This window comes from Camelina sativa, chromosome 12 (genome assembly GCF_030686135.1).
Source record: "Camelina sativa cultivar CO46 ecotype springtype chromosome 12, ASM3068613v1".
In the NCBI taxonomy this organism is placed as follows: Eukaryota; Viridiplantae; Streptophyta; class Magnoliopsida; order Brassicales; family Brassicaceae; genus Camelina; species Camelina sativa.
In genome coordinates this window covers 6,641,013-6,659,362 of record NC_141891.1, presented here as the reverse complement: position 1 = coordinate 6,659,362, position 18,350 = coordinate 6,641,013, and the positions used below count along the sequence as shown (strand labels likewise).

Below are 18,350 nucleotides of genomic sequence, written 5' to 3'. Positions count from 1 at the left end.
ATACAAAGATGACGTGGCAGATACTTTGTCTTCAAGATAATGCTATCCACACAATCTTCTGTGACTGACCACTGTAGGGACCAATCTTCTCTTGTCTGAATCTCATCTCCCCCAACTCCTTTGTGAGAGTACATATACGCACACACACTCTCTCGCAAAATATCCACACTCGACAGTCTTCTTCTTCAAATCGCTTTTTGCTATCTCTCTGTTCGAGTACTAACACAATGGCTCTTCAAGCTGCTTCTTTGGTCTCCTCTGCTTTCTCTGTTCGTAAAGATGCGAAATTTAATGCTACTTCATCATCTTTCAAGGACTCGAGTCTCTTTGGTGCTTCCGTTACCGACCAAATCAAATCCGATCATGGATCTTCCTCGTTAAGATTCCAGGTATAGAACATGTCTCTGTTCCGACGTTACGGTGTTGATTTAAGCCTTCTTCTGCGAATGGTTTAGTAATGTTTAGTTGATTTTCAAATGCAGAGAGAACATAGCTTGAGGAGTGTAACAATTCGAGCACAAACCGCTGCGACTTCAAACTCTCCGGTTACAAAATCCGTGGACGGCAAGAAAACGTTGAGGAAAGGAAATGTGGTGGTCACGGGAGCTTCGTCTGGTTTAGGTCTAGCCACGGCTAAAGCTCTAGCCGATACAGGGAAATGGCACGTGACAATGGCGTGCAGAGACTTCCTTAAAGCCGAGAGAGCTGCTAAATCCGCAGGGATGCCTAAAGGAAGCTACACAGTGATGCACTTAGACTTAGCCTCGTTGGACAGTGTGAGACAGTTCGTTGATAGCTTCAGGAGGACAGAGATGCCTCTCGATGTTTTGGTCTGCAATGCTGCGGTTTATTTCCCGACAGCTAAAGAGCCTACTTACAGTGCTGAAGGGTTTGAGCTTAGCGTTGCGACGAACCATTTGGGACATTTTCTTCTAGCAAGGTTGTTGCTTGATGACTTGAAGAAATCTGATTACCCTTCAAAGCGTCTCATCATCGTCGGATCCATTACTGGTATTGTCTAGAATCTAATATATATAGCCTACATTGCTAGCTAGGGAATGATTCTGACCATTATCTCTTTGTTTTGGTTTAGGTAACACTAATACATTGGCGGGTAATGTACCACCAAAGGCAAATCTTGGTGATTTGAGGGGCTTAGCGGGTGGATTGAACGGTTTAAACAGCTCAGCTATGATTGATGGAGGAGATTTCGACGGTGCAAAGGCTTACAAAGACAGTAAAGTCTGCAATATGTTGACAATGCAAGAGTTTCACAGGCGTTACCATGAAGAAACTGGAGTCACTTTCGCTTCGCTTTACCCCGGTTGCATTGCCTCCACGGGTTTATTCCGAGAGCACATTCCTCTCTTCCGCACACTCTTCCCTCCCTTTCAGAAGTACATCACTAAAGGATATGTCTCCGAGACAGAGTCAGGCAAAAGACTTGCTCAGGTAATAAAGAAAGAAAATGTTATTTTTGTAGCTTATTTAGTCAAGGAAATACTATTCTTGCTGTGTACTCAAGCAATGGAGTTTTGTTTGATTAGGTGGTGAGTGATCCTAGCTTGACGAAATCAGGAGTTTACTGGAGCTGGAACAAGGCTTCGGCTTCTTTTGAGAACCAGCTATCAGAAGAAGCAAGTGATGTTGAGAAGGCTCGTAAAGTGTGGGAGATCAGTGAGAAGCTCGTTGGCTTGGCCTAATAAACTTGAAATGTCCTCGTCTGATGAGACCAGTCCGTACCAGTCGATGAAACCTTTAGATGTCTGATTCTATTGCGAAGTTTTTCCTTAGTGTCTGTTGAGTGTAGATTACTTGGCGAGTTGCCCATAATAAAGAAATAAAATTGGCGAATTTTTACCTTTCATAACTCTGTTTCATTGAAACAGAACAGTTAGTTATATACTCTGTTTCGTCATCTTACACTATAGTTTGCTTGTTTCGTGAAGGATGAAAAAACAAAATTACCAGCCTCTCTTATGCATTTAGCTGAAAGAATTCAAAACCATGTTCTCTCTGACTTCCCTTGTGTAGTAATCTTAACATGTCATCTCCACCGACATTGACAATAACACTATTTAGACAGCCCTATAAAGTTTAGGATAATAAACAAGATAAGCTCCTATACATGTTACGTTTTCAACTGAAATTCAATGAGTCTATTGGTTTATTGTCTGACATAACATAAGGTAGTAGAGAGAAACAGAACCTTCAAAGCTATTCACAATTTATTCATGGCATACTAAGGAGCAGTTCATAACTACTAAGAGAAAAGTGGAGAAGAACAACAAGTGCGACAAAAGAAACATCTTTTGAAAGTTCCCAGTGTTTTTTAGAGAGTCCAATTGGCTTCACTTCCTCGACGAGGGATACTGTTAACACGATTGTACACATCCACCTTGAAGTTAGCACCGCATAGAACTCCCTCACTGTCCACTCTCGGCATTGCTTTAATCTTGTTCATCGGATGCTCAAAGCTCATTAACCCTCCATCACTATGGAACATACACCCTGCCAAAATTCATCAAGCACTCCACCAATTACACATACATCATCACACCAAATCCAAGGCTTTGTAAAAGTTTATGAAGATTATGTGTTACAAACAAGATCATTACACCAAGTCCCAAGTATCTGTTAAAGCATATGTAGATTTTGTTGTACCTGTAGGAAATGGAGCAAAAGATTTGGCACAGCCTTCTTTAATAACATCCAAATCATCTGATATAACAACAGATCCATCAGCAGCTATGCCCCAGTATAGCTTCACCCCTCCATCAGATCCCTACATGCATGAATTACATCAAATTGATTTCTCACATCTTTTAAACATCAAAAGCGATTAACAAAAAAAAATGGATTGGACTGATTTTTTGAAGTAGTACCAGAGCCGTGAAGACAGAGCCGGCTTTGCTATCATAAACAACAAAGGCAAAGCTACCATCTAAGTCTTTAACGACCTGATCAGCTGGATAAGGACCTCTGTCTCTAAGAGTCCTATAAGCTTCGATCACAAACATGGCCTCGTTTGTTGTCTTGGTCAAACCATACTGTCTGTTTAGCTGACACAGATTGTTCAAGCTCCCAAAGAACAGACAATAGATATCATCATATCCACAAAACAACCTAACAAAAAAAAAGCTGAAGATCAATGGAGCAGAAACTTAAAACCATAAGAAGATATAAGCAGGATCGTGTTCTGTCTAGTGCATGTTACCTCTGGTGGATGGAGAAGGAAGCAGAAGGACGAACGTAAGCAAGAACAGCTGCTTGTCCGAAAGACATGGAGAAAGTGTTGAGAGGGTAACGAGATAAGAAATCGTTTAGGGTTTCTTCAGGGAGCTTTGGTTGTTTAGAACATTTCTCAGATGCCGGACTGTTGAGTTCCTCCGGCGGATGAGCAAACGCCTCGTGAAATATAGCCAACATTTTCTTTTGGCACAGAGAACCCAAAGGATAAATCTATAAGAAGAATCTATAAAAGTAAGAATGAAGAGAGTGACAAAGGTTTCTTCTTCTTGAGTGTTTTATATGTATATGAAGCGGTGGGCTATATTTGTTTTAGTCCGTTGTCTGTTTTACTTTGTTTCCTGTGGGAAGAAAGAAGTAACGTTTTTGGATGAGATGATGAGACTATTCCTTCTTCTATGTTAGACTTTTAGTTATTAATGGACGAGTTGTCTATATCTTATTCGTAACTAATTTGGTTTGGGTTTGCTTACATTTTAAAACTAATCGAAATTCCTGTTTTTGAATAACAAAGATGATAGGAGACACCTAGAGTATATATATACTAGATAGGTAATTTGCGTTATGTTTTTATTTAAGTGAACAATAACACCAAAAAAAATGATATTTCTACTTCTAATTTTATAATATAAACAAAAATTGATGGAAAAGAAAAAAGAAATTTCTGAACGACATATTTATTACTAGTGACAAAATGTCAAAAAATATGTTATATTTTGTAAGTTATCTTCTCAATTAATACAGTAGAAATATATAAATTTGTAATATTTTCTGAAATTACTAAAAAATAAAGTAGTTTTAAGGATGTCCTATAATTTTTGTAGTGTAGTGAAGTTTTTGTCTTAACTTAATATGGATTTGCACCTTAGCTAAATATGTAATCAATTTTTTTTTATATAAAAACACCGTAGTATCATAAAATAAATCTTTGCTAGAGTTGGGATATATTATAGAGACTTATGTTTTTACAATTTTCACTGCTATTTATATGTTTTTCAATTTAATGGTTTGGATGCTAAATGGAATCTATCTCTCTGCGTAGTATTTTATGGATTATTCAGCGGAGAAGAGTGGGAATTGGTAGGGACATGAAAAAGAGATGTCAGTGTCACGGGATAAGCATTCTCTCGTACTTTTATGTGTTCTTATCCTTTCCTTTTCCGGATAAATTGATTTATCCATTTCATAATATTATTGATTTCTTTGGTAACATTTTTATACTTTTGTTAGTTTGTTATCTTTATATACACAACAGTTACCAATTTACCATGTTCAGCATCTCATGATCCATACAGTTGTTGACTAAGCCACCTATTTTTACATTGTCATGTAGTGGTGTAGCTACATGAAATTTAGTACTCTCATATTCTTTTAACTGCGTTTCATATTTCCTTTCTTTTTTCAAGTTTTGTAGAGATAAACGACGTTGTGCGATGTGATTCCCGATATTTTGGTGGTTTCCGAGAACTGAACAGTCAGTACTGCAGAATCTTGCATTATCACCTCACCACTGTCACTGCCAATCTGCCATACTTGTTAAAAACTTATTTTAATATATCCGATGGCAACACAATACCATGGTTGGCCCAATAACAACAGAATAGTCATTTTTCCTTTTTGGGCCTAATTGTCCTTTTAATTGAATTGATTTCCACCCTTCTTTGCTTTAGGATGTTTTATGTTTATACTACTACTATATAACCAATGCAGAAGCATAGACGTTACATTCATGCGAGCCGTCGACTTTTCAAAAGAACACAAAAAAAATTAGCAACAATCTGGATTTCCTTGTAATGTCTGACTACTCTCTCGGGAGTAAAGAGACTTTTAGATTTCTTTTGTTTTGGTATCTTTTAAAAAAATCAGCAACAAACTTTTTTGTTTTGGTATCTAAATAGTGGATTTTTGTGCGTTTTCGTTTAATAAATGATTCACTAACACAACGAAAAAGCATGCTAATAAGATTTTTACAAACAAGATCTCGTACAGTTGAAAAGTACAGGGTTTTTTTTTCGAAAAGTTTCTGACATTGCATTTATAAATGTTTTGACTATCAAAACAATGTTTTAAGTGTAATAAGTGGAAATCAATCTTTGAAATAAACCACATCAAAAGTAACATTCAATAACTCGTTTTATGATATATATATATATACAATCTACTACATCCAAAATACGTTGCATATAACTTGTTTTAGATTGGACATCACCGGGCATGGATGAAGGTTTTAAATCCAATTCGCCATATAACAGTACGTACAACATCAAATTTACAACTAGTAAAACCGATTAAAGAATTGCGAAAGATAAGCAACCACACGTCTCACCCCTCTTTTGTTTTTTTCATGTCTGGTCCCCATTAAAGTTCTTGAACTGCCAGCCTTAGAATATATACGTTAGAGTCATTTTAATCTCTATAATTGAAAGTTCTTTTTCGCTTTATCGAGGTTAATTATTTTGTAAAGTGAAAATCAAGGTCTGCTTATCTGTTGCACGTGCCATATAAGGACAAGCACATATCACGTTGCTTCGTCAGCTACTAGCTACTGTACAAAATGTCTGGAGGCCCGTCACGTTCGTTCGCCTACTTTCGTTGAATCTAATATTGTTCACGTCAACGCTTAATTATTCATTTTGATGCCATGTTCACTTTTATCAGTTTTTGTTTTCATTTTAAAATCCAAAAGAATCTAAACTAATTGAGTTTTGAGTTTGTAGTACTACTCTTCCATGCTTTGTAGAATATATGTATGATATAATATAGCTATATGCTTCACTTGTTTTAATTGTTTGTTAATTTCCACCCTCTTTATACCACCAAATTGATGCTATAGTTAAGTTGTCATGCACATACTCTATAATATGCCCTATATCGCAAACGAAAGACTAAAACAATGTCCCTTTTTAATACTTCAGTTGGTGAACGCAATGATTAGTCTTAACGAATAACTTAACAAAAGCATCATTCAAACAGTTAAGGGTCGGAAACATAAAGCCAACATGGCAACAGCCAACATGCAAGGTCACTGAGGTTTTTGTTTCTTGAATTTATTAGAAGAAATGTGTTTACATGGTACCAGATTATAATGATTTATTTGACCAAATTAAATAACATCGAATAATACTAATTTGTTTCTCAGTGAAAACGTACAGGTATCAGATAATATTTATTATTATATACGTACGGATCCGAGTGTCTTAGATTATTTAGTCTCTTTACCAGTGACGTCACTGTATAAGTCACACTGCTGGTCAGATTCGATCGTTCATGTATCGTCTATATGCTCCCTCCTGGGTTCGACCGGTCAATTTGTAGTTTGTTTACTGAATTACGTACAAATTAGTGTTCATTTAAAACTAGATTATCAAAAAGTTTACGGGAATAAGAATTTTGATTATCAACCCTTTATTAATTAGGGTTAGTTCTAGTAACGAATTACTAGTTTCATTTGCATATGATAAATCATATCGTTTGGCTAAATTAAAAGCAGTTACGTTGGTGGAGATTTTGCATTATTTATTTTTCTTGATGTTAAGTGTTGTGCGTTGAAATTCAGAATCAATGAATTGGCTCATATCCCCTTATTTTTGTCTCATATCTCTTCCATTGTGGATTTTTAAAATTTAATGAAAAAACAATCTAATAATTTGGGGTAAATTGCATAGAGTTAGAGAGCTAAGAGAGGGATCACATCCAATATTATATACGCACGATCCATGTGTGTATTTATGTGTTCATTTTTCTTCCGTGTACGGTACCCACAAAACAGTAAAAAAAAATGTTGCATGCTGTAAGCAAATCAGGTTCACATGATCACGTACGTTCACAGAATCAAATTATTTACAGAGAAAACACAACACATTGCGAAAACAAGACTAGAGAAACACATGTTTTTGTATTAAAATAAGTACTTAGAAAACACTTGGCCGGGGAAAAAAGAAAAACAGAAAACACTTGGCCAACTTGTTACATTACGTGCAAGTAAGACTTGTTATTTGCAGAATTGGAAAGCGTGTTTTTTAATGAGGCGTTTAGTAAGGGTCGAAATATGAAAACAATACCTATGAAAAACGACTTAGTATTTAAACAGAAAAAGGTTATTTAATCAACAGAAGTGAGAAAAAGTGTTTGGATAGAAAATGATGCAGACCCAGGTGCCATCGCCAGCTTGTTGCATAGTTGGACTTGGAGTGACCGAGTAAGTAGAAAATTATAACGTGTCCTATAATTATCATTTAAGGTCACACAATACAAAAAGGGCATTTGTTGAATAATTTTAATATTAATTAAGGTCATAATTAATAAGAACATGACTGTAAGTATTTTTTTTTAAGTAGTTTCTTCTAGCATGGGTTTGAACTTTGAACTCATGATTCAGTTTTACCGTAATTAATTTGAGTTTACCAACAACACTTGAAAGATTTTGTTAATATTAAGAGTATAGTAACATAACATGCGAGCTAGACTACAACAAATCTTTCTATACTTACAGTAGGTTAGAATTTTATAGATATAATCCGTGGAAAACACTTGTACTCTTCAAAAACTGAATACCAAACGTGGTGTCAAATTATAAACTCAGATTAACCACGGCACCAAAGGACTTGTACAATACACATTATATATTTAGTTTTTATCTATAAATCTATACTTGTAATTTTTATTTATTTATTATTTCGACTTGATATACATTACTTATCTTTTAGATAGCAAAAATATATATTTTTATATTTTTAAAAATATATTTTAAAGTATGATATGCACTATCGGAGGATCCTAAACTTGTTTATAAGATCTGATGAGTCGGTTTCTATCAAAACAGGTACTTTACATCGTACCACCCATCTCTTTTGTTCTCTCTCTCTCTCTCTCCCTACACTTTCTAGAGACTTTGATGGCACTGTCCCTTCTCTCATACGATGTCTCCGATCTCTGTCTAGGCAAGCCTCCTCTCCGTTGTCTCTCCGCCTCTTCATCCTCCGTATCCGACGCCATCGCTGCCCTTAAGTACTCTGAAGACACTTTCCTATCAGTCTGGAACTGCAATCACGATGATAACGATGTCTCAGAGTGCGAGTGCTTGGGGAAAATATCAATGGCTGACGTCATCTGCCATTTGTCCAAAGACCATGACTACACTCTCTCTGCCTTAAACGCACCCGTCTCTGTTCTTCTCCCCAAAACTCGTTCCCTCGTCCTCCATGTTCAACCCTCCTGCAGGTTTTGTATTTGTTCATTGTTCAATCTCTCTCTGTTTTGATAAAAATTAAACCTTTAATTCTCTGTTCTTCCTCTGTTTCCATGCTCTGTTTTTTTTTTTCACTTGATCATTAAATTAATAGTTTTTTTTTTTCCAATTTGATTCGACTGATCAGCTTAGTTGAAGCCATTGATCTGATCATCCAAGGAGCACAGAATCTTATTGTCCCAATTCAGACAAAACCCTTCACTAAGAAAAGGCAGCAAAACGACAAAGTTTCAGTCACCACCTCAACGCATTCGAACGGACGACGATTCTGCTGGATCACTCAAGAAGACATCATACAGTTTCTCCTCGGAACTATCGCCGCGTTCTCTCCTTTGCCGGCGATGTCAATCTCCGATCTCGGCATCATCAACAGCACACACGCAATACTCGCCGTTGATTACCACTCCTCCCCCTCAGCCGTCATCTCGGCCATATCCAACGCTCTCGTCGACCAAACCTCTGTTGCAGTTGTCGACGGAGAAGGAGACGACTCTTTTACGTCCTTGATCGGAGAGATCTCTCCCATGACACTAACATGCTGCGACGAGACAGCTGCCGCGGCGGTAGCAACGCTCAACGCAGGGGACCTGATGGCGTACATAGACGGAGCAAATCCACCGGAGAGTCTTGTCCAGATCGTTAGGAATCGTTTGGAGGGTAAAGAACTGATGGGTTTGCTCTCGCTTTTCGATTCTGTCTCACCTTCATCGCCGTCGTCAGGTTATTCGTCGGATGAAGAGTCTCCGACGAGGACGACGTCGTCGTTTGGGAGGTCGATGAGTAGCTCAGCGAGAATGGCGAGGAAGTCGGAGGCAATAGTGTGTAATCCGAAGAGCTCGTTAATGGCAGTGATGATTCAAGCGATTGCTCATCGAGTGAACTACGCGTGGGTGGTTGAAAAAGATGGTTGTTTCGTTGGCATGGTTACTTTTGTTGATATCTTAAAAGTTTTTAGGAAATTTTTGGAGAATAACATGTGAAGTGTTTTTGTAATTTTCGTTTGATGTCTTGTTAATTTTGATGTACAACCCAACGAAAACAAAAAGTGTTGTTAGGGTTTGTTTGGTGTTTGTTTTTTTTTTTTTTTTTTTGGGTGAGATGAGCCGGTTGGAGTTTGTGAGTAACTAAAACTGTATGAAAACGTTTTTGGTAAGAGTTTTAGTATTAGTCTTTCGATAGCTTCTTATGTTTTATACCATGATGAGTATGTGACATGTGCGGTAGGTAAGAATCTCGTTCGTTGGTCTCCTTTGGCATGGCCATTTGTGTATGAATTCCAAAACATTCTTACAAGAAAGAGAACTCAACGAGGTTTACGTATCTTTCAGCTATTCTTTAATGTTATGAAAACTGTTTCATTGTCTTTTTGTATTGCCGGGTTACACAGATGGGAATAATGCTCACAGCAATTGCACAAATATATATAGTCTATTTACAATTGTATAGTTCTTAAGCTTAGCTACTTTTCTCACTTTTTAGTTTCTTGTTTACTCAACTCTGTAACGCTTAAGCTTTTCCCACGAAATCAGATACTATAATTTGCTTTTGCCACGAAATAAGATAAAAAGTAAAAATAAGAGTAAAGTATCGAATCCTAGATTGAATCCTTTTTTGGAAATAAATTAAATTGGATTTTGACAAAAAAAGAAGAAGTTAATCTTAATTGTAAAAGATTTTAACATAAAAAAAAAAAACAGAGTAATTTAAGTTAATCCCGAGATTAGAGGGGATGGTAAGATATTTTAGAAAACAGCGTTATCCTATTTCGAAAGCTCAATCCTCTCGATAAACTAAGGGGGGTGTATTCAACTTGACATTTTAAGTGATTTGTGTGAAATTTATAAATTCTATGTTATTCAATCATGGATTTTAAAAAGTCTATTAAAATCCACTGTTATTGAACTGATGATTTAAAAATCTACTTTAAAATCCATTAAAATCCCTTGTTATTGAACTGATGATTTAAAAATCTACTTTAAAATCCACTGTTATTCAAAACAGTTTTATGGATTATGATTTTAATAATTTTTAGGATTCTGGAGGATTCTGGAGGATTTGTTTAGTTAAAAATACAGAAATCCAAATCTCATGGTTTTAGGTGAGATTTGAAAGAATTTTACAGAAAATCATATGAACTTCCCTAAAATCTATCAAAATTCTAAATTTCCTAAATCCCATCAAATTCTCCAAAATCATGGTTTGAATACACCCCCTAAGAAAAAAAATATCAGCGTCGTTGTCTAAAAATATCTTAAATAAATAATTTAAGTTGTAACATTCGAAGGAGACGAAGACGAAGACGAAGACGAAGCAACCATCACCACCGTCGTTGTTGTCTTTTATCACATCATCGTTCGTTGAAAACACGTCGACTTTAAATATCTCTCTTCCAATCTCTCAAAAGCCTTCTCCTTTTTCGCCTATTCTCCGAGCTTCATCATCATCGTTTACATCGCGTTTTTTTTTCTTCCTTATCCTCCGGTATGTTCTTCTTCTTCATCTTTCTTGGATTCGATTATCTGGTTTCATTGATTCTTATGGCTTGCATTTGTAAATTGAGATGAGTTAGGGTTCGTCCAAATTTTCGATTTTTTCTATTGGTTCTAGGTTTTGGTAACAAAAGGGGCAATTTTTGTGGAGGGGTTTTGAAATCTCAATCCTAGTTTGAGATGATACTAGGCTTTGATTGTTCTGATCTAGATTGGTTTCTTATAGCTGGATGGGATTCTGGTTTTTGCTAATGAGAATTGCTTAGGATTTGACCTTTAGAGGCACAAGTCAATTCAGAATTGCTCTCAAGGGGGCTTTCAGGGTAGAAAGATCTTGAAAAGAGTCTCCTTTTATTGGTTAGAGGATAAACCTAAACAGGTTTCTATGAAAAATGAAATCAAACATTTGGCATGTAATAGTTTTGATTGTATGCATGTATAGTAAATTTTCTGATTCATTCAACTTGTGGTGGTGATAATTCCTTAGTTTTCTTTGTAATTTCTGATCTTATATGACTCTGTAGACAACATTTGTTATTATACGCATAGCTGATAATCGATAATACTTTGTTGTCCTTGACAGAATCTTATCTCCAATGGAAGGGAACTTCATTATGTCTGATGCTCAACGAACACATGATGATGGCTTCATAGTCAAACAAAAACCTGATCTCATCACGGGTTCAAAGGGAGGTCAAGCTAATGAAAGTGGTTGTTTTGATTGCAACATCTGTCTAGACTCGGCTCATGATCCTGTCGTCACTCTCTGCGGACACCTTTTCTGCTGGCCTTGCATTTACAGGTGGTTACATGTTCAGTTATCATCTGTCTCCATTGATCAGCACCACAACAACTGCCCTGTCTGTAAATCCAACATTACCATCACCTCATTGGTTCCTCTCTATGGAAGAGGCATGTCTTCGTCTTCTTCCACGTTTGCCTTTAAGAAACAGGACGCAGGATCCACTGAGATACCCCGCAGACCTGCTCCATCGACCTTGTACAACCCAATCTCTTCAGGATCATCTCTGAGCCCAAGCTTGCAACATCAAACTCTGTCTCCAACATTCCATAACCACCAGTATTCCCCTCGTGGCTTCACCACAACCGAATCAACCGACCTTGCCAATGCAGTAATGATGAGTTTTCTCTACCCGGTGATTGGGATGTTTGGGGACATGGTCTACACCAGGATATTTGGGACTTTTACAAACACAATAGCTCAGCCTTACCAAAGCCAGAGGATGATGCAGCGTGAGAAGTCTCTTAATCGGGTATCAATATTTTTCCTTTGTTGCATCGTCCTTTGCCTCCTACTCTTCTAGCTCTCTCTCTCTCTCTTTTGTATAGTCTGTGTTGTAAATAGGCTGTAAAACTCGAAGCCTGTGGTTTAAGAACTACTGCAGACGCTATTGTTCCGAGTTAGGTCTCAAATTGCTGGCCAATTTCTTGTTGTGTATTGCACAGATATAGATATATGTGCTTGTATGATGTATCTAATATTCATGAACCATGTCTATGTTAAAGAAGCATCTTAACAGTTCATCATCTATTTTTTCTACCTGTTGCTGAGTTGCCGTTCTTATATCATATAAAATTGTTTCGGACAAGAGGGAAAGAAGCAATCAGAGGGAGAGTAGGGCTTCGATGTAATGAGAAGAAGTGAACTGGGTTCTTATTTTGGCTTAGAAAATAGTGACAAATCTTCACAATGTTGTGTCAGTTTGCAGAAAGAATTATAGGGACTAATTCGACATAAAACATATGAAGCCTATCTACATTGCCATTTACTCAATTTAGATGCCGAAACAAGTCCGTTAATAAGCACACGAAGCCGGTTAGCTCCAGGACCGGGCTTGATCATCGACGGATCACCAACCCTCGAGCATTTTGGTTCCCCTGCACACCAACCACCAGGCGTAAAGTTCCCGTTACCTCTACCGAGCAGCTCTTTATCGATCTTATCCAGGACAGGATCATTGTGTCTGAACTTGCGGGCAAACGCTGTTCCGCTTCCAATCATCCTCTCTGTATCATTCATGTTGAGCGTCCGAGGATGCTGTTTGGGAGGGCGGTCCCAGGAGATGAAATGCATGTCGTGGTTCACCACCGTGGAAGAGTACTCTGGCGAGTTGCAAATGACAGTGTGGAAATATCCTTCCGGTGTAGAGAGGAAGTTGGTGTAGTACATTAGAAGAGTCCGTGGAAGATTGTCCCATCCCCAAATGCAATATTCTACGAACGACCGAGATAAGAGCATCCAAGCGGAACCTGCAGTTTCACAGATTAGTCACTATTTCTCATAATCATGTACTTACTGTATTACTGAATTACCGGTAAATAGTTTGAATGCAGTTGGCATGGTTCTGCGTGGTGTAACCCAGAAGACATCTGACTTTTTTGTGGAGTAAAGCCCCGGGTCTATGATCAGTGGCTTTGCTCGTTTCTCTCTGCGGAGAAACCCACATTTGGATTAAAACAGGAATAAACTCATCTCAAATGTACTCTATAAAGTGAAATGATCATTACTCTTTCCAGCCTAGTTTGCTACTGTGGTCGATAAAGTTGAGGTTCCGGTCCAACCCCGAGAATGTATCAATTAGATCTGCAAGCAAGGGGCATTGATGGATGATTCAGGGAGAGATTATTTGAAACAAAAGAGAGACTAGACATATAAGTATACATACCATCTTGAGTGACTAGAGGATAGTCAGAGGCGCTGAGATTGATGAACCAATCCCAATCTTTACTCTGTTTCAAGAGAATGGCGCAAGCGTGGAGCGTATTGGCTACCATTGTGGGTCCTCGATATGTAACGAGGTTAGCCTTTGTGATCATGTGAACATTCCCAACGTCAGTAAAAACAGGATCCTCGCTCACACGTTTAGCTAGCTCAAGCCTCTCTTCAGCAGGAGACTCAAGATCGAGATGAACAATGTATTGATTCCTCGGATGGTACAATGCTCTTAACACTCTCCATAGACTCTCTAAGTCACCTCTTGACCCTGAAACTAGATAACCAAAGCGAGGAGGACTAGGCTGTACTGGAGGGGGATGAGAGGAGTTATTATTGACTTTTGACTCTGCGAATTCAGCTCTTGTCTCGTTAGTGGTCGAGAGACTTGAGGAGAAGATGAGTGAATTAATGGAACGCACGGAAGAGAGGAGACCCATGTTGAAAGATGCAGCTACAAGGAATATGAACATGAGAGAAGCCATTGCTAGAGGAAAAATCCATCTCTTCTCTGAGTTTAAAGCCGCCATTGAAGAAGAGCCTTCTCATAGGATCGATCTCAAAAACCAATGGTTATGTTAGCGAACGAAAGAAGCCAACACTTTGATCTTATAGACGTTATAGAGACATGAGATAAGCCAAATTGATATTGTACCTAACCTACGCCAGAGTTGACAAATAGTCAGAGATCTCTATACATGCAAACAAAACTTTTAAGGTCAAATTCGATTTATTTATTTATATCACGTTTCTGAAAAATTGAACCAACCTAAATTTGATCGTGGAATGAATTCTGATCATATAAAAATAACAAAAATTGATACAACTCGAACGTGAGTTATCTCCCAAAATAAATTAAAGAAGAAGAAGAAGAAACAGAGGATTGATGAATCGTAACGACGTGAACGCAAGTATATGACCCGATCATATAAATATTAAAATAGATCGATCTAAAAAGACAAAATCTGAGCTGTCTGAGGATAAGGAAAAGCTACATTCTTACATTGGTCTGAATCAAAAACGTAAAAAAACAAGAGGAAAAACAAAAGTACCTGGACTTTGACGCGAGAATGTTTAAAGCTCCGTGCAGTTCTCAACACTAAAGACGAGGTTGTCGATCTTTGTCTGAAACGAACATATTTTTTTTATTAATTAAGAGCATAAATAACTCTTTTTTTTCCGTTTGTCTAGAAGGAAAAAAGAAAAAAAGAGATAAAAGAAAGAAATCTGAGAGTTATGGGTACAATATAGACTTCGGTTTTCCACAGAGAAGTTTTCGTTTTAACTCACTTGGCAGAAACGGTGCGTTCTCCTTTGACTTTTTTTTTTTTTTTATCGTAAAAGTCTTTGAATTTTGATTTGTTGTTATTTTTGTTAAGTGCATGCTTAATAAATAGCATTTATTACTTTGATTTACCGACATATAACACACACACATATAGTAATTATCAAAAGTAAAAAAAATGGGAGCATGTAGCTTCCGGTGGACAAAACATGATGGACGACCGACGACGTATATGATGATTACGTTTCGGGTGAGATGGAAATGAGGGGAAGTGGCCAATTAATGCGAAATGTCAAACGTGCAATCTTATCCAATCGTATGATTAAGCTGACTATAGCTATCAAATATATATACAGCTATCACATCCGGAGGCATTATTTGGAAAATGAAACCCAAGTTTTAAGAAGGTGGCGTTATGATGATTTGGCTAATTAAGTTGATTATAAGTCCTCATTAATTTTTTTTTTTTTTTTTATGCTTTAAAACTTCAAATGGTACCAGCTTTTAACAAAGTTAATGTATGCATTTTTTTTATGGTACCATATTTATTATTAATTTTGTTGTTAATGACAAATATGTAAAGGAAGTAATGGATATATATCCCATTTTTGTTTCCTTTTTATTAAATTTCTACACCTTTTAATGTTAAAAAATGTATACCCAAGATTTAAAATGATTACAACCTTAAGCTACCTATTCATTAGCATTAGCAACAACAAAAAAAGAAAAAGAAGATTAATTGACTCAAAAATGAAACCCAAGACAATATTAAACAAAACCTAAATTTTACTATTGCCCCCTTTGAAATTCCGTTTATTTAGTTAAATAACTCAAACTTTCAGTTATTTACAACAATTGCCCCTAATTTTTTTTTTTTAAATTATTCTTTGTTTTTACTAAACCCTAAAAATCTTTAACGGCGAGTCTCTCCTTCTTCCACGTTCTCCGCCGCGTCTTCTTTTGTTTTTCGTCTCTCAGGTAAACGATTCTTCTTAGAACCCAAATCGCTGCTTTCCCTTATATCGGAGCAAATTTGAAACTGGGGTATTCACTCATTGGCTTCTCCCTTCTTTCTCAGGACTCAGATTCTGATTTTTATAAAGTCTCTCAAGCGCACAGAACAATGTCAGCAAAACCTGGAGCCGCGACGCCAACGTATTCTCCTAAAGTTGTGGGAAGATCTCGACTTCCTATATTCAAAGACTCCGACCTCGATTGGTCCCGTCCTGATGGCCGTGGCTTCCCTCAATGCCGACCTGCCTGTAAAAAACCCCTTTTCCCCCTTTCTCTTCTTAATCGTTTTGGTTCTTCATTGTGGAAGATACGATTCGAGTCTTTGTGAGAGTAACTAAACTTAAATTTTGTGTCTTTTGTGGAAAAAAAAAAGTGCTTCAAACTGGTGCTGTGAGCTCTGCTTCTGGTTCTGCTTATGCTGAGTTTGGGAACACAAAAGTCATTGTTTCAGTGTGAGTGTAACATTGCTCCCTTCAGTGTCTATCTTGCATCAACTTCTGTCAGCTAATTTTGTTCTGTGTGTTCAAAAATCTAGATTTGGGCCAAGGGAGAGTAAGAAAGCTATGACTTATAGTGATGTTGGTAGATTGAATTGCAATGTTAGCTATACTACTTTTGCTTCCCCGACTCTTGGCCAGGTACCCCCAAATTCGCAACATTTCATGTTTACTTGTTACATCACGTTAGTTATGCATTGTGGTATTTTAGGGAACTGATCATAAAGAGTACTCATCAATGCTTCACAAAGCCTTGGAAGGCGTAATAATGATGGAGACTTTTCCAAAGACTACTGTTGATGTTTTTGCATTGGTGCTTGAATCCGGAGGCAGTAAGTTTCATGACTCACTACAATCTTATAGTTTTCACAATGCTCATTGCTCAACAACTATCGAAATCCTTAATACTAGAATCAGGATAACCTTGTGGGAGCATAGGTGATTGCTTAGTGTGATTCTCTAGACATTGGTGCTCTTGGAGTTGATTATGGAAGCAACCTGTTACTATATTGTTATCATAGGATTGTTGTTTGACGTTTTCTGATTTTTCTTTAATGGTTTTATATTGCAGGTGACCTCTCTGTTGTGATTTCATGTGCTAGTCTTGCTCTAGCTGATGCCGGGATTATGATGTATGACCTTATCACAGCTGTTTCAGTGGTATGTCTATGTTAACAACAATTACACGAATTCCTCTGCGTTATCTCTTTAAGTTTATTAGCATTAGGTGCAGAATGTAACATATACTTTGAAAGAAACAAGGGCACCATAGATAGTTTGAGACATGTGAACCAATAGATGTCTCTTAATTCTATATTTTGAAACACTGACTGATAAATGATTCCTATATTCAAAGTCTTGCATAGGGAAAAACCTTATGATTGACCCGGTTACAGAAGAGGAAGGATGTGAAGATGGAAGCTTTATGATGACGTGCATGCCATCTCGTTATGAAGTCACTCAGCTAACCGTCACGGGTGAATGGACAACGCCTAATATCAACGAGGTATGCCTTTTGATTAATGTCTTTTGTCCTTTAACTTCCACACACGGTTGTAGACAAAGGTCTTTCTTTTCTCACTGTTGAGTGTTGACGTTCAAATTGCTTCGTCTGTCTAAATCACATGATATTGGTTAGTTAACACTCAACAGTGTGTGGGTCAGTGTGTTTAATAAAATAGCACTTAATTCTGAACTAGTTGATCACATGAGCCATATGTTACTAAAGATGTTTCAAAATATTGCAGGCAATGCAGCTTTGCTTGGATGCTTGTTTGAAACTTGGAGAGATCATGCGGGATTGTCTAAAACAGGCTGCCTCAGCTTCAGATGAATGAACATAATAAATCAAGAAAGAAACTACTATGATTTTGGATTGTTGTAGCTCAGACTTGGTATGAAACCGGTTTAGCTATTATAGGTAAAACTTGATTCTAGTATAAACTAGTGTGGTGTGTAGTTTAAATACCGGGTTTATCTTTTCACATGAGATTTGATATTTTAGTTATGAAAGGAATCCAATTTGTATCCCATTTGCTAGTAGCAAGTATCGAAGACTTTTTTGGGCCGTGGGATACATTATTCCGTCGACGTTTAACAAAATTTCAAGAACTTAAACAAATCACTTCTATAAATTCACAAAAGTTGTGGAAAGGTTTAGTCTCTCTTTGGACCTGAAACTGCAAAACATTCCTTCCAATGTTATTATATGTCACTGACTGAACTAATTCTATTTTATACGAAAATGCAATTCTATTAGTTTACAGAAAAGGAAAGAAAAATGAAGATAAGAAGAGCGTAACTGAAATTTGCATCTTTTTCGATAAAAGTTTTT

At 37.1% G+C, this 18,350-nt stretch overlaps 6 protein-coding genes across 9 annotated transcripts; 4 read left to right on the top strand and 2 right to left on the bottom strand.

Annotated features, from left to right (window-relative positions):
* Positions 1–33: 33 nt before the first annotated feature.
* LOC104730632 (protochlorophyllide reductase B, chloroplastic) lies at positions 34–1,862 on the top strand. Its single transcript, XM_010449832.3, has 4 exons — positions 34–389; positions 483–1,011; positions 1,094–1,452; positions 1,548–1,862. The coding sequence occupies exons 1-4, from the start codon at positions 228–230 to the stop codon at positions 1,701–1,703; spliced, it is 1,206 nt and encodes a 401-aa protein (XP_010448134.1). The 5' UTR covers positions 34–227; the 3' UTR covers positions 1,704–1,862.
* A 274-nt stretch (positions 1,863–2,136) lies between these two features.
* On the bottom strand, positions 2,137–3,759 carry LOC104730631 (stem-specific protein TSJT1). The gene is made up of 4 exons (XM_010449831.3): positions 3,218–3,759; positions 2,886–3,126; positions 2,665–2,785; positions 2,137–2,511 (listed from the first exon to the last, which is right to left on the bottom strand). The coding sequence occupies exons 1-4, from the start codon at positions 3,427–3,429 to the stop codon at positions 2,333–2,335; spliced, it is 753 nt and encodes a 250-aa protein (XP_010448133.2). The 5' UTR covers positions 3,430–3,759; the 3' UTR covers positions 2,137–2,332.
* Positions 3,760–8,051: 4,292 nt separating this feature from the next.
* Positions 8,052–9,650, top strand: LOC104730630 (CBS domain-containing protein CBSX5-like). Its single transcript, XM_010449830.3, has 2 exons — positions 8,052–8,469; positions 8,625–9,650. Exons 1-2 carry the CDS (start codon positions 8,144–8,146, stop codon positions 9,475–9,477), a joined length of 1,179 nt encoding a protein of 392 aa, XP_010448132.3. The 5' UTR covers positions 8,052–8,143; the 3' UTR covers positions 9,478–9,650.
* Positions 9,651–10,785: 1,135 nt separating this feature from the next.
* Positions 10,786–12,534, top strand: LOC104730627 (E3 ubiquitin-protein ligase RMA3). The gene is made up of 2 exons (XM_010449824.3): positions 10,786–10,978; positions 11,570–12,534. Exon 2 carries the CDS (start codon positions 11,583–11,585, stop codon positions 12,309–12,311), a length of 729 nt encoding a protein of 242 aa, XP_010448126.1. The 5' UTR covers positions 10,786–10,978; positions 11,570–11,582; the 3' UTR covers positions 12,312–12,534.
* Positions 12,535–12,639: 105 nt separating this feature from the next.
* LOC104730629 (beta-glucuronosyltransferase GlcAT14A) lies at positions 12,640–15,059 on the bottom strand. Of its 4 annotated transcripts, none has more exons than XM_087479688.1 (5): positions 14,773–15,059; positions 13,674–14,380; positions 13,516–13,591; positions 13,321–13,436; positions 12,640–13,257 (listed from the first exon to the last, which is right to left on the bottom strand). In XM_087479688.1, the coding sequence occupies exons 2-5, from the start codon at positions 14,248–14,250 to the stop codon at positions 12,758–12,760; spliced, it is 1,269 nt and encodes a 422-aa protein (XP_087335814.1). In that variant the 5' UTR covers positions 14,251–14,380; positions 14,773–15,059; the 3' UTR covers positions 12,640–12,757. The 4 variants fall into 4 exon arrangements, with proteins under 4 accessions (XP_087335814.1, XP_087335815.1, XP_087335817.1 ...); XM_087479689.1 differs by having other exon boundaries at positions 13,674–14,375; positions 14,773–14,964; XM_087479691.1 differs by having other exon boundaries at positions 13,674–14,278; positions 14,773–14,942.
* Positions 15,060–15,859: 800 nt separating this feature from the next.
* Positions 15,860–18,048, top strand: LOC104730626 (exosome complex component RRP41-like). The gene is made up of 8 exons (XM_010449823.3): positions 15,860–15,983; positions 16,084–16,267; positions 16,393–16,471; positions 16,555–16,657; positions 16,728–16,848; positions 17,088–17,176; positions 17,373–17,522; positions 17,764–18,048. Exons 2-8 carry the CDS (start codon positions 16,129–16,131, stop codon positions 17,851–17,853), a joined length of 771 nt encoding a protein of 256 aa, XP_010448125.1. The 5' UTR covers positions 15,860–15,983; positions 16,084–16,128; the 3' UTR covers positions 17,854–18,048.
* The last annotated feature ends 302 nt before the right edge of the window (positions 18,049–18,350 follow it).

Coding starts and splice junctions, on each gene's coding strand:
- LOC104730629 (XM_087479688.1), bottom strand. CDS start 14,250: ATGGCGGCTTTAAACTCAGAGAAGAGATGGATTTTTCCTCTAGCAATG. Junction 13,592..13,673: donor TCCTCTAGTCACTCAAGATG/GTATGTATACTT, acceptor CCTTGCTTGCAG/ATCTAATTGATACATTCTCG. Junction 13,437..13,515: donor AGCAAACTAGGCTGGAAAGA/GTAATGATCATT, acceptor GTTTCTCCGCAG/AGAGAAACGAGCAAAGCCAC.
- LOC104730631 (XM_010449831.3), bottom strand. CDS start 3,429: ATGTTGGCTATATTTCACGAGGCGTTTGCTCATCCGCCGGAGGAACTC. Junction 3,127..3,217: donor TCCTTCTCCATCCACCAGAG/GTAACATGCACT, acceptor TTTTTTTGTTAG/GTTGTTTTGTGGATATGATG. Junction 2,512..2,664: donor TTTTGCTCCATTTCCTACAG/GTACAACAAAAT, acceptor GAATTTTGGCAG/GGTGTATGTTCCATAGTGAT.
- LOC104730626 (XM_010449823.3), top strand. CDS start 16,129: ATGTCAGCAAAACCTGGAGCCGCGACGCCAACGTATTCTCCTAAAGTT. Junction 17,177..17,372: donor TTATCACAGCTGTTTCAGTG/GTATGTCTATGT, acceptor CTATATTCAAAG/TCTTGCATAGGGAAAAACCT. Junction 17,523..17,763: donor CAACGCCTAATATCAACGAG/GTATGCCTTTTG, acceptor AAAATATTGCAG/GCAATGCAGCTTTGCTTGGA.
- LOC104730627 (XM_010449824.3), top strand. CDS start 11,583: ATGGAAGGGAACTTCATTATGTCTGATGCTCAACGAACACATGATGAT.
- LOC104730630 (XM_010449830.3), top strand. CDS start 8,144: ATGGCACTGTCCCTTCTCTCATACGATGTCTCCGATCTCTGTCTAGGC. Junction 8,470..8,624: donor CATGTTCAACCCTCCTGCAG/GTTTTGTATTTG, acceptor TCGACTGATCAG/CTTAGTTGAAGCCATTGATC.
- LOC104730632 (XM_010449832.3), top strand. CDS start 228: ATGGCTCTTCAAGCTGCTTCTTTGGTCTCCTCTGCTTTCTCTGTTCGT. Junction 390..482: donor CTTCCTCGTTAAGATTCCAG/GTATAGAACATG, acceptor TTTCAAATGCAG/AGAGAACATAGCTTGAGGAG. Junction 1,012..1,093: donor CATCGTCGGATCCATTACTG/GTATTGTCTAGA, acceptor GTTTTGGTTTAG/GTAACACTAATACATTGGCG.